Source organism: Lontra canadensis, unplaced genomic scaffold (genome assembly GCF_010015895.1).
Source record: "Lontra canadensis isolate GAN:19392208 unplaced genomic scaffold, GSC_riverotter_1.0 scaffold47, whole genome shotgun sequence".
Lineage (NCBI taxonomy): Eukaryota > Metazoa > Chordata > Mammalia > Carnivora > Mustelidae > Lontra > Lontra canadensis.
The window spans coordinates 4543251-4557548 of record NW_022631041.1 but is presented as its reverse complement, the minus strand read 5'-3'; the positions used below and the strand labels follow the sequence as shown (position 1 = coordinate 4557548).

At 38.9% G+C, this 14298-nt stretch overlaps 1 protein-coding gene across 5 annotated transcripts in view; it reads right to left on the bottom strand.

Moving 5' to 3' along the window:
• The window catches only part of ADGRG6 (adhesion G protein-coupled receptor G6), a 135336-nt gene that overhangs the window by 18608 nt on the left and 102430 nt on the right, over nucleotides 1–14298 (bottom strand). For all 5 annotated transcript variants that reach the window (XM_032873058.1, XM_032873057.1, XM_032873059.1 and 2 more), the window contains 7 exons: nucleotides 13665–13784; nucleotides 11686–11731; nucleotides 9935–10041; nucleotides 5904–6031; nucleotides 4480–4748; nucleotides 3217–3313; nucleotides 1656–1939 (listed from right to left, as the gene is read on the bottom strand). In XM_032873058.1, the coding sequence (XP_032728949.1) occupies nucleotides 1656–1939; nucleotides 3217–3313; nucleotides 4480–4748; nucleotides 5904–6031; nucleotides 9935–10041; nucleotides 11686–11731; nucleotides 13665–13784 (1051 nt within the window). The remainder of the gene's footprint in view (nucleotides 1–1655; nucleotides 1940–3216; nucleotides 3314–4479; nucleotides 4749–5903; nucleotides 6032–9934; nucleotides 10042–11685; nucleotides 11732–13664; nucleotides 13785–14298) is intronic.

Genomic DNA, 14298 nt, shown 5'->3' with positions numbered 1-14298 from the left:
TAGCGATTTATGAAGAACTGGGACTTGATCATGGTTTAGAATATTTTTCCCTCCCAACAGGAGACCTAGGCTGGGAAAAATAAGACATCCCAATTCTCAGTAATGGAAACAGAGCTGAACAGACAACTGTAGCTGCTAAAGCTTACTGAAACTGCCAGGAAATTCTAAAAGCAAAAACAAGGTTGGGCTGGCAGATTAATGTGCCTGAAATATAAAACCATGGAATTTCTAATGTTAATGGACATTTTTGTCAATATTTATCTAGGCACTTTTATGTTTTATATTACAGAATAAATTAAATAGAGGAATGCTTACTTTATAAAGCCCGATATGTAGGTGCATTCATATGCTACTTATCCAGTTTCCGACTTCTGGAGGTGCACTTGATGCTTATTATTGTATTTACTAAAGATAATGAGCCCACATATTTCCTCTGTTATGGAAGAGTGAACCTGAATAAAATTTGCTGAACAAATTAATGCCTTTTTATGCCAGAAGAGTCTCAGGTTGGATTTAAGCCATCTCGGAAGCCCCTTCCCTTCTTCACCCAGCAATCCATTTATTTGTTTAACAATCACTGAGCACCTACTGCACGACAAATTTTTTTTTGCAGGAGCTCATGAGCTGGTGGAAAAACTAGGAGTGAGACAAAGCGGGTATGTATGGTATAAAACAGTAAACACTCCCCTGCGGATAAATACCAAGTTCTCTTAGAATGCACGTGTGGGGAGCAGCTGTCCAGGCATCTTGTTCAGTGAGTAATACAACATGCCCCCCACCACGTCACCCACCCCAGCTCAGATTTCGTCGGCTTTAGTCAGCTCGCCTTTCCCCATGTGCTTACAACTGCACAGCCAGGAGCTTCAGGTAAGCCCGTAGTAATGCCCTACTCAAAAAATTCCAAGCTTTGTCCCCTTATTCCTTTGTTGTGTGGGCCTCCTGGTGCTTCTGAACATTGGGGAAATTTATCAACAGCCCAAGGTATATCCAATATCTTAAAGAATGTCATTCAGCTTTTGAAAAATATAATTTATGTTTATTTAAGTTTAAATGTTAAATTCATCATGGAGTATATTCAGGTGTGTATTATGGAATCAGAAGCATGACAGTAAGTTCCTCAGAGGAAGCCATTGGCAAATGTTTGCTAAATTGTTGAACTAATTGCCGTATCTCATGATAAAATGAGCACTTTTGAGCTGGAATACTGGTATTTATTTTGAAATCCAAGGAGCCAAAGAATCTAGGAGAATTGTTCTGTCCCTGCAGATTCTAAAACTTCTTCTGGCCAAGATTGTTACATCCATGTAGGATATTAAGGAAAACTGTGTAGAAGGTAAAAGTTATCTGTGCCTCCCTTTAAACTCCCCATCGGATACCTCCGTGCCCCATATTTAGTCATTAAACAATACAGATTTATTGAGCACCTACTACCTGCCAGGCACTGTTCTAAGTGATACACCTCACTGAAAACAAACTGACATCCTACCTCACCTTTCTGTTCAAGATCCTTTTAGTGAGTACCCTGTACCTGGAACTATGTTCATTACCTGGAACAAAGATGTAGAAATTTAGCATAGCATCTGGCCTTAAATGAAGCTGTCTGTACCCATGATAAAGTTGGAAGGCAGCAATTACAAAGGTACTACTTATCTTACCTTGTAATGAATTGAAGATGGAGAACAGGTACATAAAAGGGACATTTAAGGGTCCCCAGGCAAAGAAAGCAAAACCCCATGTCATGCCCAGCAGAAATGTCAGGCTGACCACACTGCGCAAGTTCCTTAAAACCTCTTCACGCAGGGTCCGGTTGCTTCTTTTGCCATTCCTCCCACAGATTTGCACCATCACCACGATGAACATGGCAACATTCAGGAAAAACATGACTCCAAAGTACCCAGCGCAGGTCACATAAAAGATGACTGGATCCCGAATCCAACAGCTGAAAGAAGAAGAAACCAGAAAGAAAAAGAGATTTATTACCATGTCCTGTTGACCAAAGGCTTCTTCTGGCTTAGTTTGGGTTTCAGCAGATTTCACAGCTGGGCCTTTCTCAATGCCTTTAGACAGTCACTTCATTTTCCTGGGCCTCAGTTTCTTTTTTGATGTTTACACAGTTCTTTTTTTGTTTGTTTGTTTTGGCTAGTCATCTTAATATCAAGTTATTTAAGTCAACAGTTAAAAAGAAAACAGGGTGGCTTCTTGAATTCTGACTTGGCGTGAAGACACTCATGTTTGGCTCACCCAAAACCACATCTAGACCCCTTTCCTCTTATGAGACTACACTCCAGAGAATGGGAAATCAAAGTACTCATTTTCTCAATCTCTTTTGCATTTAAGGGGGGACCACAGAGACACTGTTCGATGAAATGGGGAAGCAAAATCTTCTAGGGGATTTTTGGGAGAGACCCTAATGTGTTCTTTCTGCGTCCACCATGAAAACAAGCTCTGGAACTGTACAACCACATACCAAATTTGAGAGAAAGGCCAGGATTGCTGTAGAGCTGCTGATCCTGACATTTTCAGCCATAAGACCAATGGCAGTACCTGCCTAATTCCATGTCTCCCATCATGCAAGCAGAGTAAATTCCTACTTAAGACACATATAAATCATGAATTCCATTACTGTTGCAAAATAATTCCTGTTACTATAATTCGCCTAGTTGAGGCAAGACTTCATTATAGAACTTTGATACTCCTATAGTAATGCTCCTCATGAAGTTAAAAAGCTTACACCAATCACAACATCTTTATATCCTTTATTTATCAAGGATATACTTGATATTCAGATCATATATACACACACACACATATAGATAGATAGATAGATAGAAAATAGATGAAAGTAATTTAAAAATTGTACCATGTGTAACATGTTCTATGAGTAAAGTCAACACAAACTACAATTTACAGATGCTCCCCATGCCTAATTAATACTATGGGAGTTCTTAAGGTACCTCAAAAATTGGATAAAGTATTTAAAGCAATTAAATTCATCTAAAAATTCTCGTACAAATGGTTATCATTCTGGGTTATGTACTCCACACTGGAACATGACTGCCACAAAGGCGAAATCTGTCTTGAACATATTTGAATCCCAGAACCTAACATGATTCCTGGCATAAAACAAATGCTCAGTAAATCATACTGCTGATGGCACAGAAAGCAAAGGAGATACACTCATCACAAATAAATTTCCAACAAGTTGTTATTACTTACAATTCATCCCCCTGTCCTTTTCCATAAGTATCTTTTCCGTAGACCTCATTTTGGTTTCTGCTTACCAGAACAATGGACACGACAAAGCCAGGCAGACCTGTTATAGAAAGACCATGACATAAGCAACTGCTCCAAAGCATCTAGAACTGCCTTATAAGACTGATAATGGCAGGGGGGGAAAAAAAGAAAGAAAACCCCCCACATCACAGAATTTTTTTTTTAGAACTAGCAACTTGCTTAAAAGCAACAACACGATCCCTTCTTTGGTGTGGAATGTCCAACTCTAACTGGCAATAGTTAAAACCTGTTCTTAAATAACAGTTAAATATTGTGTTTGCTTACTGTTACTCATTAGAGATGCAGAACCTGGTTTATTCTGAATCCAGAGCAAATGTCCTTCATTGATGACAGCTGCCACTCTGCCAGAGTTTGAGCAGTAAGGGAACTGCAGTTTATTTTGTCCCTTTCTATGTAAAGAAAACTCCTTAGAAACAGTGGGGAAGAAGCCACGGGGCTGTAAAGTTTTTACAGTCTCCTCTTTCCTCTCCAGAGAACCAATAAAGTATTTTCATGTATATTTCACTGGGAAAGCCCACAACACCCTAATTCCCTGAAAAATGCTTTTAGTGCCCAACACCTTGGAAATGTCCCATACATCTGTATTGCTATCTCTGCCCACCACCCTCCCAAGAAAAAAAAGAAAAGAGCAAGCTCTAAATGTTTGCTCCATTATGAACCCAGATAGAGAAAGAAGCCCATTTGGAACATTCCAAACAGTCTAAGGCTACCATCCATGTCTGGCTAAGGAATCATGTTAAGAAGTACAAGGCAAGAATTTTGTCAGTATTCTGGTTGCACACACAAAAATAACACTCTCTTGCTGGATCCAAGACATGCGCATGTGTTCGGGGGTGAGGACAGCAAGGAATCTAAGCTGCTTTTATATTTTGAAACATAATGGAAATGCACCACTGTCCGCCAGCTGCTTCTCCAGACTTGGGTGGGCTGGCTCTGGTCATAGGAAGTAAGTTTATGGTGACTCAGGAGGCTAGGGCTTTTTCCTTTACTCCTGAATTTAGTAAGAACGGCTGAATAGTTTTTAAAAATATCATTCCGAGGAAACCCCGGCCTTGGGATGTGTACATCAAACCCGCATCATTCACAATTTTGAAGTTTCTTTTAGCAGCACTAATCTTTCGATTAGTGAGAGACGGGAAATTTCCCTGACAGTGAACACAAAGCCAAAACTTTTATGAGGCTTACCCCAGCCAGCGATGCAGAATTTCAGTATGTATCTGCGAATGTAAGTGTTAAATACTTTAACCAGGGCAATGTACATGTGAATTGCTTCCAGCCCCATCCAGGTAAAGGTTGCAAGAAGGAAGAAATGGAGCAGGGCTGCAACGGCTGTGCAAAGGCCATCCACATGAAATGAGGTGATCCAGCCATCCAAGAGGAAAAGGAGGTTCAAGAACAACAGGGCTGCACTCAAGTTCATCAGGATTTTGGAGGGATAGTCCCTTCGCAACTTTCTGGAAAAGGGAAAAATGAAGAGGAGAAGGAATACCGTAAATTAGTATTTTAAGCACAGGTGGTAAATTCCTATCTTCTACAGATACCCGCAATGGAGCCATCTTTGTGATGGCACCCCTAGGAGGAGATTTGTATCTAATTAGGAGTATTTAAGAAGATTTATGAGTATTTGGCAAATTACTAAGTTTTTTTAAAAAATTTAAACATTTTATTTATTTGAGAGAGAGAGAGAGAGAGAGAGAGAGAAGTGTGCAAGCAGGGAGAGGGGCAGAGGGAGAGGGAGAAGCAGACTCCCAGCTGAGCAGAGCCAGACTCAGAGCTTAACCCCAGGACCCTGGGATCATGATCCAAGCGGGAGGCAGATACTTAAATGACTGAGCCACCCAGGTGTCCCTAAAGTTTTTTTTAATATCAATTTTATTTCAAAACTGTTTCCAATTGTTTACCAGATTTCCAATTAGTTTCAATGGATTGTTTTTTTAAATCTAGAAAACATACTAGTTATAAAAATGAGATTTTTGTTAAAAAATTTCCCTAAAATTCTCTGAAATTTCCTGATTTTTAATGAGGTAAGGATCTATTAAAAACAAAAAGTTCCTGTTGGGGCACCTGGGTGGCTCAGTTCGTGAAGCATCTGCCTCTGCTTCAGGTCATGATCTGGCGTCCTGGGATGGAGCCCTACCCCTAGGGTCACTGCTTGGAAGGGAGTCTGCTTCTCTCTTTCCTTCTGACACTATCCCCCTTCCCCCTGTTCATGCTCCGGGACAAGCTCGCTCGCTCTCGCTCTCTCTCTCTCTCTCTTTCTGAATAAATAAATAATGAATAAATAAATGAATAAATAAAAAATCGTTACCGAAAAAGGGTTCTTGTTTCAGGACTAATTTTGTTTTAAATTAACATAATGTATTGTTTTATTTATATGTTAATCATCTATTAAATGCATTTTATCCATGGACATACAATAATTATACATTAAGATTCCATAGTGAGAAAATTTATGTTGCATGATATCTGAGAAACCTGAACATTAAAGTTGAACCACTCTCCATGATTCAAAAAGTGTATTTTTTAGGTATTTTTTAAAGCAAAGGCAATTTCCTTATTCACGTTTTGGGGCAGTTAGCAATGGGTTTTGACAGATAAAAGATACTTACTCAAATGCAACATATGTCAGGAGAGTGGCTGCTGAAAAGATAGCAGATATCCCACACCCAATATAGGTGATGAGGGTGAGAAATTTGGTGTTTCTTGCATCTAACTGAGAGGCAGTTCTTTGAAGGTCCTACATAAAAACATGGGAAGCAGCTGTTAAGAATCTCTCTTTTCACAGGAATAGTGTTTTATTAGAAAGTTCATTGCTAGCAGGTACAATTTTAGCACAATCTGAGGGGCTAAAAGCAACACTGCAAATCAATATATAAGCTTCCATTTATTGTACTCTTGCTGATAATTCCATAAGCCAAAGTGTAGCATTACTGAGAGGGTTGCATGTTGTTTTCTCTCATTACCTGGTAATCCAAACTCTTTGCCCACCAGAATAGCCTAAAGAGCAAAACCACTGGGTTGGCCCCCCACCAGAAATTGGGGAAGTCACTGCCTTGCATAATAAATGATCAGGCCCATTGCTAACATTCACAGGGCTAAGGACACAAGTACAAATAGAGGCCACTATGGCCAATGGGAGCCCTCAGGCAAGTGCTGGCTTTCCAGTAGTGGGGGGCTCAGCCAAGCCAATGGGCAGCCAGAGACTGGTGCCTCTGAGTATAGTGCTGAGGACCTTAACTGTGGTCATTTCAAAGCTTGGCATGTATTGGGTTGAATGGTCTTTATTTTTTTATAAGTGAGAAACCATTATAGATTTTTAGATTACAGAGACTTTTTTTTTTTTTTTTTAAATCCCTGTTGACCTGAGAGGGCACCATTTAAAGTGTTATGATTTGTGGAATGGGAAGAAGTAAACACTTCCTAGCATATTAACATGAAGTATTAATTTCACTATGCAGAGGCAAACTTGTAAAATCTGGGTCTGGAAGGGAAATTATTCTTTTCTTCCTTAAATAGGGAATTGGGTTAGGGATAAATCTTGAGTTAAGACCATCTACTAATCTTGGTTGGAGAAGAAAAGATATCTCTGTTATACGCAGATGTTCAAAAATGGAGACTTCTTGGAGAAAGGCCATATTCCAAAGGGGATATCTGGTTTAAAATTTTAGGTCTTAAAAAAAAATTTTTAGGTCTTAAATTATGAAAAAATAAATTCTACTTTATAAGATTTTCATTTTATGTCTTAATTCTCTTTAATTTTCACCAGCATGCCAAAAAAACTTGTTACTCACAAACAAAGCCTCCGGTAGGTGTTGTTTGCATGTGAGTTTGTGTCTGTGAAATGATGACAGGAGAGTCAGTCTAAGGTTTGACTAAGGCAGTAAGAAACAGGTAACCACTTCTGTGGCTCCCAAAAATGCAGTGATCAAATTCAGCAGACACAGAGCTCTAGGTCAGAAGGGACTTAGCCTACCTTTTTCTCCCAGAAATCCCTCCAAACACTGGAAGAACCTGGGACTGCCCTGGCACATGGGATGGGGTTCAAGTCAGTGTCTGTGGACCACAGATAGGTTACCCTGACCAACATTTTGGTTATTCCAGGATATCAGGGAGCAGAGAAATGGTCTTGAGGAATATCCAGGTGACTTGTTCTTACCTCTTGAAAAACTTGTGGCTTCCCATCTAGGTGAGGTGGTGAACTTGTAAGCCACAATTAAAACCACAACTTAAAGTGTAAATTAAATGATGTTATTTACTATTACACATTCACACACAACTCTCATGTTGTTTTGTACTTTTAGAGAATGAAGAATATGAAAATATTTATTCCTCTGAACTAGCCAACATGAAAATGTACTAATGTTAAAAGCATTAAATTCAGTTTTACTACAAGAGAATGTTAACAGAGGACATTAAATCCTTTGTACATTTGTAGATTAAAAGAAATAATTATAGGTCTAGGGTATATTTTTTAACCTCCCATATAGTCAGTGTGTCACAGGGCAATGTAGACTCTAAGAATATCTTATATAAATGAATAAAGAGTTTATAAATCAAGAAAGTTTCTTAGCAAAGTCCTGGTGGTCTGGAAAAGCTGAGGGGACATGGGCTCATCGCCAGGAAGGATAAATTCTTGGAAAGTTTTTCTCCCAGCAGTTTATAAACTTGTAAGAGCAGCCAAGGTACAAAGAACAGTACTAAAAAATGCATATATTTCCATATATGTAAAACTAATTATTTTATCAAATGGCAACAGAAAAATACACAGTTACAAATTCATAATAAAATTCAAACCATATGTGAAAAAACTAACCTAAGTAACAGGAAACCAACTTTGGTGACACATAAATCACTGCCGTATACTGAACTGTATTACTGGTTACCTATTTATCTAACCTTAGACCTACAATATACACAATCGTGCTCAAACACACATGTGCACACACATACATGTGTGCACATGTACACAATTCAAAGAGATAAATGAATTAAGCTAGAGCTTATATACCTGAGTGAATAATGTTGCAAAACAGTGTTTTCTAAAAGAATGTCTACTGTCACTTTTGTAGAAAGGAGAATGTGGAAGTTAAAACTGAGTGTGTTTGGGGGCGTATGGGTTGCTGAGCTGGTGAATGTCTGACTCTTGCTTTCTGCTTAGGTCATTATCTCAGGTTCTTGAGATCAAGACCCGTATCGGGCTCTGGACTCGGTGTGGAGTCTGCTTGAGATTCTCTCTCTCCTCCTCTCCCTCCACCCCTTCCCCAGCTCTTACTCTCTCTACCTGTATCTCTCTCTAAAATAAAAAAAATAAAATCTTAAAACAAAACAAAACCAAGAGTGTGTATGTTTTACTTAGAGAAAACATGCTATAGTTTAATTGTTCATTTTCATGCTCTAGCAGTAGAGAAAAATACTTATATTTTGGGAAAGTTAAAAAGTTATTTGCTATAATTGCTGCCTTTTTCAATGACTTGCTTTATCCCTCAGAGCATTTATGCAGTAGAGTGACAGGAAGATCACTTTCAGGATGGCCGTATGACATCGGCCATTTACATTGGCAAGTGGGTTCATGAGCCTAATGCCACATCCCACAGTCCCTACTGCACCTGCCCAGTCCCACTGGAAATGGGAGTAAGATCTAAGAGAGGGGAAAAACATAACCATGACGTTTGTGATTCAAATTCAAAAAGTTTAATGTCTCAGCATACATAAACGCCATCATCATTTTAAAAAGCAAATGTGGTTTGATCCTTGGGAACTAAACCAACTACCAGAAACAAGAGCTCTGTTACAAGTGGAAGGATATAGAACACATCTGAAATGTATCTTCAAAAACACACATGTATGAGATATAAGACAGAGGTATAAGTCTATCTGGGAATCTAAGAAAGTTGTTACATGGAGGGTGGCTCTCAAAACTTTGGCGAGATGAAAAAAAAATGTTGATGTGATCTAATTTTTGTTTAAAACTGTTGGACAGGCTGGCTAATGAGACAAAAATAGGGCCATGGGAAAGAAGGAAGGAAAGAAAGAATAATATGAAGGTTTAGTGGTAATAGGCATGTCACCCCCCCTCTTCTCTTACAGTCCTGAGGACTTCATGGTGTCCTAGTCCCTAACCTGTCTCAATGGGCTGTGCTCACCAGGGGTTGGGGGGGCCTGCATCATTTGGGGTGACAGCTGGATCACCTAGCACAGTACCTTCTATAAAGTCACATTCAATCCAACGAGTGATAATACAAGAACAGTATTTTATCAAAATTTTCACAGTTCTCCTCCGTGTTAGTAAAAACCCAACATTGTCTTCCTCTTTAACTTTTTTCTCTCTCCCTCCCCTTTTCCTCTCTGCCTCCCCAACTCTGTGTCTCTCTTAATTCAAGAGTCTCATGGTGATCTTCTTATTTCTAGGATTATTTATCATTGCTGTTAATACTACAGGAAAAAAGAATTCTTTTTTTATAATTATTGTTACATATTTTAAATATGTGATTTCTGCTAATTACCAGGATTCAAAATACAGATGACAATTATCAGGAAATAATTTCCCAAAACACATAACCTAAAAAGGCTGACTTACAAAAAGAAGTATGCCTTCCCAAATTACACCATTTCAAAATGAGTTTAGAAATTCCTCCCCTACCATCAGAACTCCAAAGTGTGTGAGGTGGTTACATAAGCAGACAGTCTCGCTCTCATCTGAATTTCTCTGTGTCACACATCCTGAAGTGTTCCAAAATCCAGAACCTTCTGCAAGAGGAAGTCCACAAACAGTGTGAAAATAACAGCAGGCCAGTTCCTTTTCTATAATGGATGATATCTTCTTTAGGAAAATATGCCTCAGTCTTTTCTGCCTTTCAGTTTATCAGTCAAACAGATACAATTCTTAAAGCTGCCAATACTGGGAATAATTTAGATTCCTGGAATCATAGATTGTTAGTGCTGGGTTGGCAGCAAGACATTATCTAGTCAGTGGTTTTCAATTGTGTTCTACTGAAGATCCTGCAAAAGTTTGATTTTAGTTTAACTTTTAATGTATTACAAAATAAACTTCCGTGAAAAGAGTATCCCTCTTTCAAATATGTTACATACTAATGAAGCCTGAAGATCAACACATTTTTTGCCTTGGGTCAGCCTCTACTTTTGTAAAGACATAAGAACAAACAGAGGTCAGCATTATTATTATTATGTACACAGCAATCATGCACAGTGGAAACCTCTTATAAATGCCCTTAGTACATCTTATCTGACTTTTATGGTAGGATGTGGAATATGAGCAATTTATATATTTGAAGAGTGTTTTAAGTCTGCAAGGTGATACCATTTTAATTATTTTCCAGCAAATCCAATTTCTCAAAACTGTGCAACTAGAAACCAAACACCACAACTTTCCAGTTCTGATAAGGCTTATCAAAAACAGAGGTTGGACGGGGCGCCTGGGTGGCTCAGTGAGTTAAAGCCTCTGCCTTCGGCTCAGGTCATGATTCCAGGGTCCTAGGATCAAGCCCTGCATCGGCTCTCAGCTCAGCAGGGGGCCTACTTCCTCCTCTCTCTCTCTGCCTGCCTCTCTGCCTGCCTGTCTGCCTACTTGTGATCTCTCTCTGTCAAATAAATAAATAAAACCTTTAATAAAAAAAAAATCAGTTATTTAAAAAAAAAAAAAAAAAAAAAACAGAGGTTGGGACACCTTCAGACTCCATTTCTACCAAGAAGCAGTAGTACTGGTCCCGGTTTAGATTTAGCCAGGATAATCCCACTGGGTATCCCCGAGGGAAGGTGACCCTTAGGGGGCAGAGGAGGGAAGTTTCATAGCTTGTTCTTCCCATCGAAGAGAACCCCATACCTCATACCTAGTGACTTCTCCCTTAATTGTGCCTTTTTCTCTTAGTTGTCAAATGCCATTTTGGAGGCAGTTCATTTCTTTCAAGCAACTTACATGTATTATAACCATTTCTTATTTATAGTCCTTTAGCATGTTTTCCCCATAATCTGAAGTCTGGTAGCTAGATTCTAAATTGTGTGCCTCATGCATATTAATAATCTCAGAGGCATCCTTAAAAGAATGAGGTCAAACATATATCAATGATCATCTAAAAGTGGTGATCAAAATGCGTACCGTATTTTCAAAGTAACTGAAATCAAAGAGATTGTTTGGTAAAAAAAAAAAAAAAAAAAAAAAAAAAAGAAGTCAAGTTTACTTATTTCTTCTTGCAATGAGTAAAAAGTTACAGAAATGTGGTTCACTTCCCAAGCTACCTAAACTAAACTCTGCAGTTCAGTTATCACACTTACACTGTGACTCATTCTGGCTGGGGTGGAATGAAAGGAAACGGGGGTGTCTAACAATGTTTAAAATTCAGTTGTTCTTAAGACAGCCAATATTTTAAAACTTACCGTTTTTGTTCAGATCCCAGAAGGCACAGATGGGATGAAACATTGCCTATATTAACATAAGAATAAACATGCGAAATTGTGTTTAAAATAAGTGAAAGATCTTAAGATCTGAATATGGGAAAAGAGTCAGAATGCTAAGGTTTTCACAAAGAAAGAGACCAGTATTAGTCACGCCGATACAACCTAGGAACGGCAGGCAGTCCAGAAGGATCTCCTCTCACAAAGACTCCAAGTCGAAATCAACCATAACCTCGTGAGGAATCATGCTTCCCATTTATCTAAAGGTGACTACATATGTCCCACCCTAAAATGCTGTCCTCAGCATTTATCAAAGCTCTTTACATTGTAACCTCTGTTTACCTTCAAAATTCTCCTTTACGTCTAAGTATGTGCCCAGAATTGAAAGTAAGGATTCAAATAGATATTTTAAACATCCCTGTTCGCAGCAACTTTACTCCCAAGAACCAAAAGGTGGAAACAATCAAAGTATGATGAATAGATTAAAAAATGTAGGAGACACACACACACACATACACACACACATATATATGGAATATTATCTAGCCTTAAAAAGGAAGGAAATTCTGGTACATGCTATAACCTGAATGAACCTGGAAAAAGATGGTTAAATGAAATAAGCTAGTCACAAAAGGAAAAATACTATACGATTTCAATTACAAGAGGTGCCTAGAGTGGTTAAGTTCACAGAAAGGGAGAGTGAAATGGTGGTCATAGGGGCCCAGGGGAGGGGAAATGGGGTGCTACTATATAACGGTCCACAGTTTCGGTTGGAGAACATGAAGAAGTTCCAGGGATGAATGGCTCTATGGGCACAGAGAAATGGGAATGCACTAAAAGGTCGCAGAATGGTACACTTAAAAATGGTTAAAATAGTAAATATTATGTAATGTACATTTTACCACAATAAAAAAATTCTTTATGGATGAAGGAGCTGAAACAAAGGAAGCCAGAGGGTAGAACAAGGACGTCTCAGAGGGCTCAGTGACAAAGCCAGGCTAGTTCTTAGATGACCTAACTTCCAAGCCTCGGTCCTTATCAGCCAGTTTCCTTCCTGCCTGCCTTCCTGCTTTCCTAATAAATGGGAGACCCATGAGTTGGGCCCTCTCGAAAAGAGAGGAGAGCCTGTGCTTGGCCTTACCTGAGACCAAAGGACCCCCATATAATTTTATCAAATAAACAGACGATAGCAAGGGCATTGAAGCAACAAAAAAAGCAACATTTGCCAAGATTCTAGATAACTGCTAACCTCTCAAAAAATGAGTCAACCCTGCCCTGTTTCCCTTCTGCTTTCCCAGTAGCAGTAATTTCTGACTTGAAAAAAAACAATCCAAGCCTTTTAATGGCAGGATTGTGCAACTGCATCTGCCTCTAATTTCTCAAATTAATGTGTCATTCCTTAAAAAGTGGGGTCCTTTTCTTCACTCTCATTCTTCTGAAGACTGAATCCTAGAAGGGACGAATCCCCAGACTTGCCAACATTTACTGTGACATTACAGCACCACCTGCTTACCTGTTCTCCCCTTTTTGGAAAGTTGCCCTCCTCCAAAAAGTGCCAGAATAAAATTCTTAACATGTAGAAAGGAGAAGAAGAAGAAGGAAGAAGAAGAAGAAGGAAGAAGAAAGAAGAAAAAGAAGGAGGAGGAGGAGGAGGAGGAGGAGGAGGAAGAAGAAGAAGGAGGAGGAGGAGGAGGAGGAGGAGGAGGAGGAAGGAGGAGGAGGAGGAAGGAGGAGGAGGAGGAGGAGGAGGAGGAAGAAGAAGGAAGAAGAAGAAGAAGGAAGGGGAAGAAGAAGAAGAAGAAGAAGAAGAAGAAGAAGAAGAAGAAGAAGAAGAAGAAGGAGAAGAGGGAGAAGAAGAAGAAGGAGGAGAAGAAGAAGAAGAAGGAGAAGAAGAAGAAAGACCCCACACTTCTCTGAAGTCATCTGCCTCTGTTCCATTGTCCTTTGTGGCATTTTCTTACCTGGTTTCTCATATGTTTGATTTTAATTCGAACAGGATCCTTCAGACCCTGGATAGTCATGTTTCCAATACTGCATGCCATCACATAACTCACTAAGGTATATTTCTTGGTTTCTACATCCTTTGAAAGAAAAAAAAAAGTGTATTACTAGTCAAAAGTACACTTGTATTTGATTTTGTGCTCCCAAACATGCAAACTGTCAGCACTTTTTGCTTTTAAGATTTTCAATTACAGAACATCCTGTTTATAAGATCAAATTGCTGGCTTTCCTGAATGAGCTTTGCTATTTTCCCTTATTATAATAAATACATTGAGGGAAGATTATGAGCTGATGGTATAAGGCAATGTTCATAAAACCTCCTCGTGATTGCTGTGACTGAGGTCAGCCAGTTAACATCAGAAACAATGTGAACCCAGAAATCATGTACTCATAAAAGCCACGAAACAATTAGATCATTTCCCTGCCCTAGAAAACAGATGAAGTTGTTTGCTCTTAGAGAAGTATAAAAGAAATACGGTGAGAAAAATAAACTAAAAAAAAAAACAAAAAAAATCCATCATTCAAATCCATGCTAACAATGACCTGACGTGTTTAGTAACTTACAGCTAAATGTAATTCTACTAGATGAAGTTC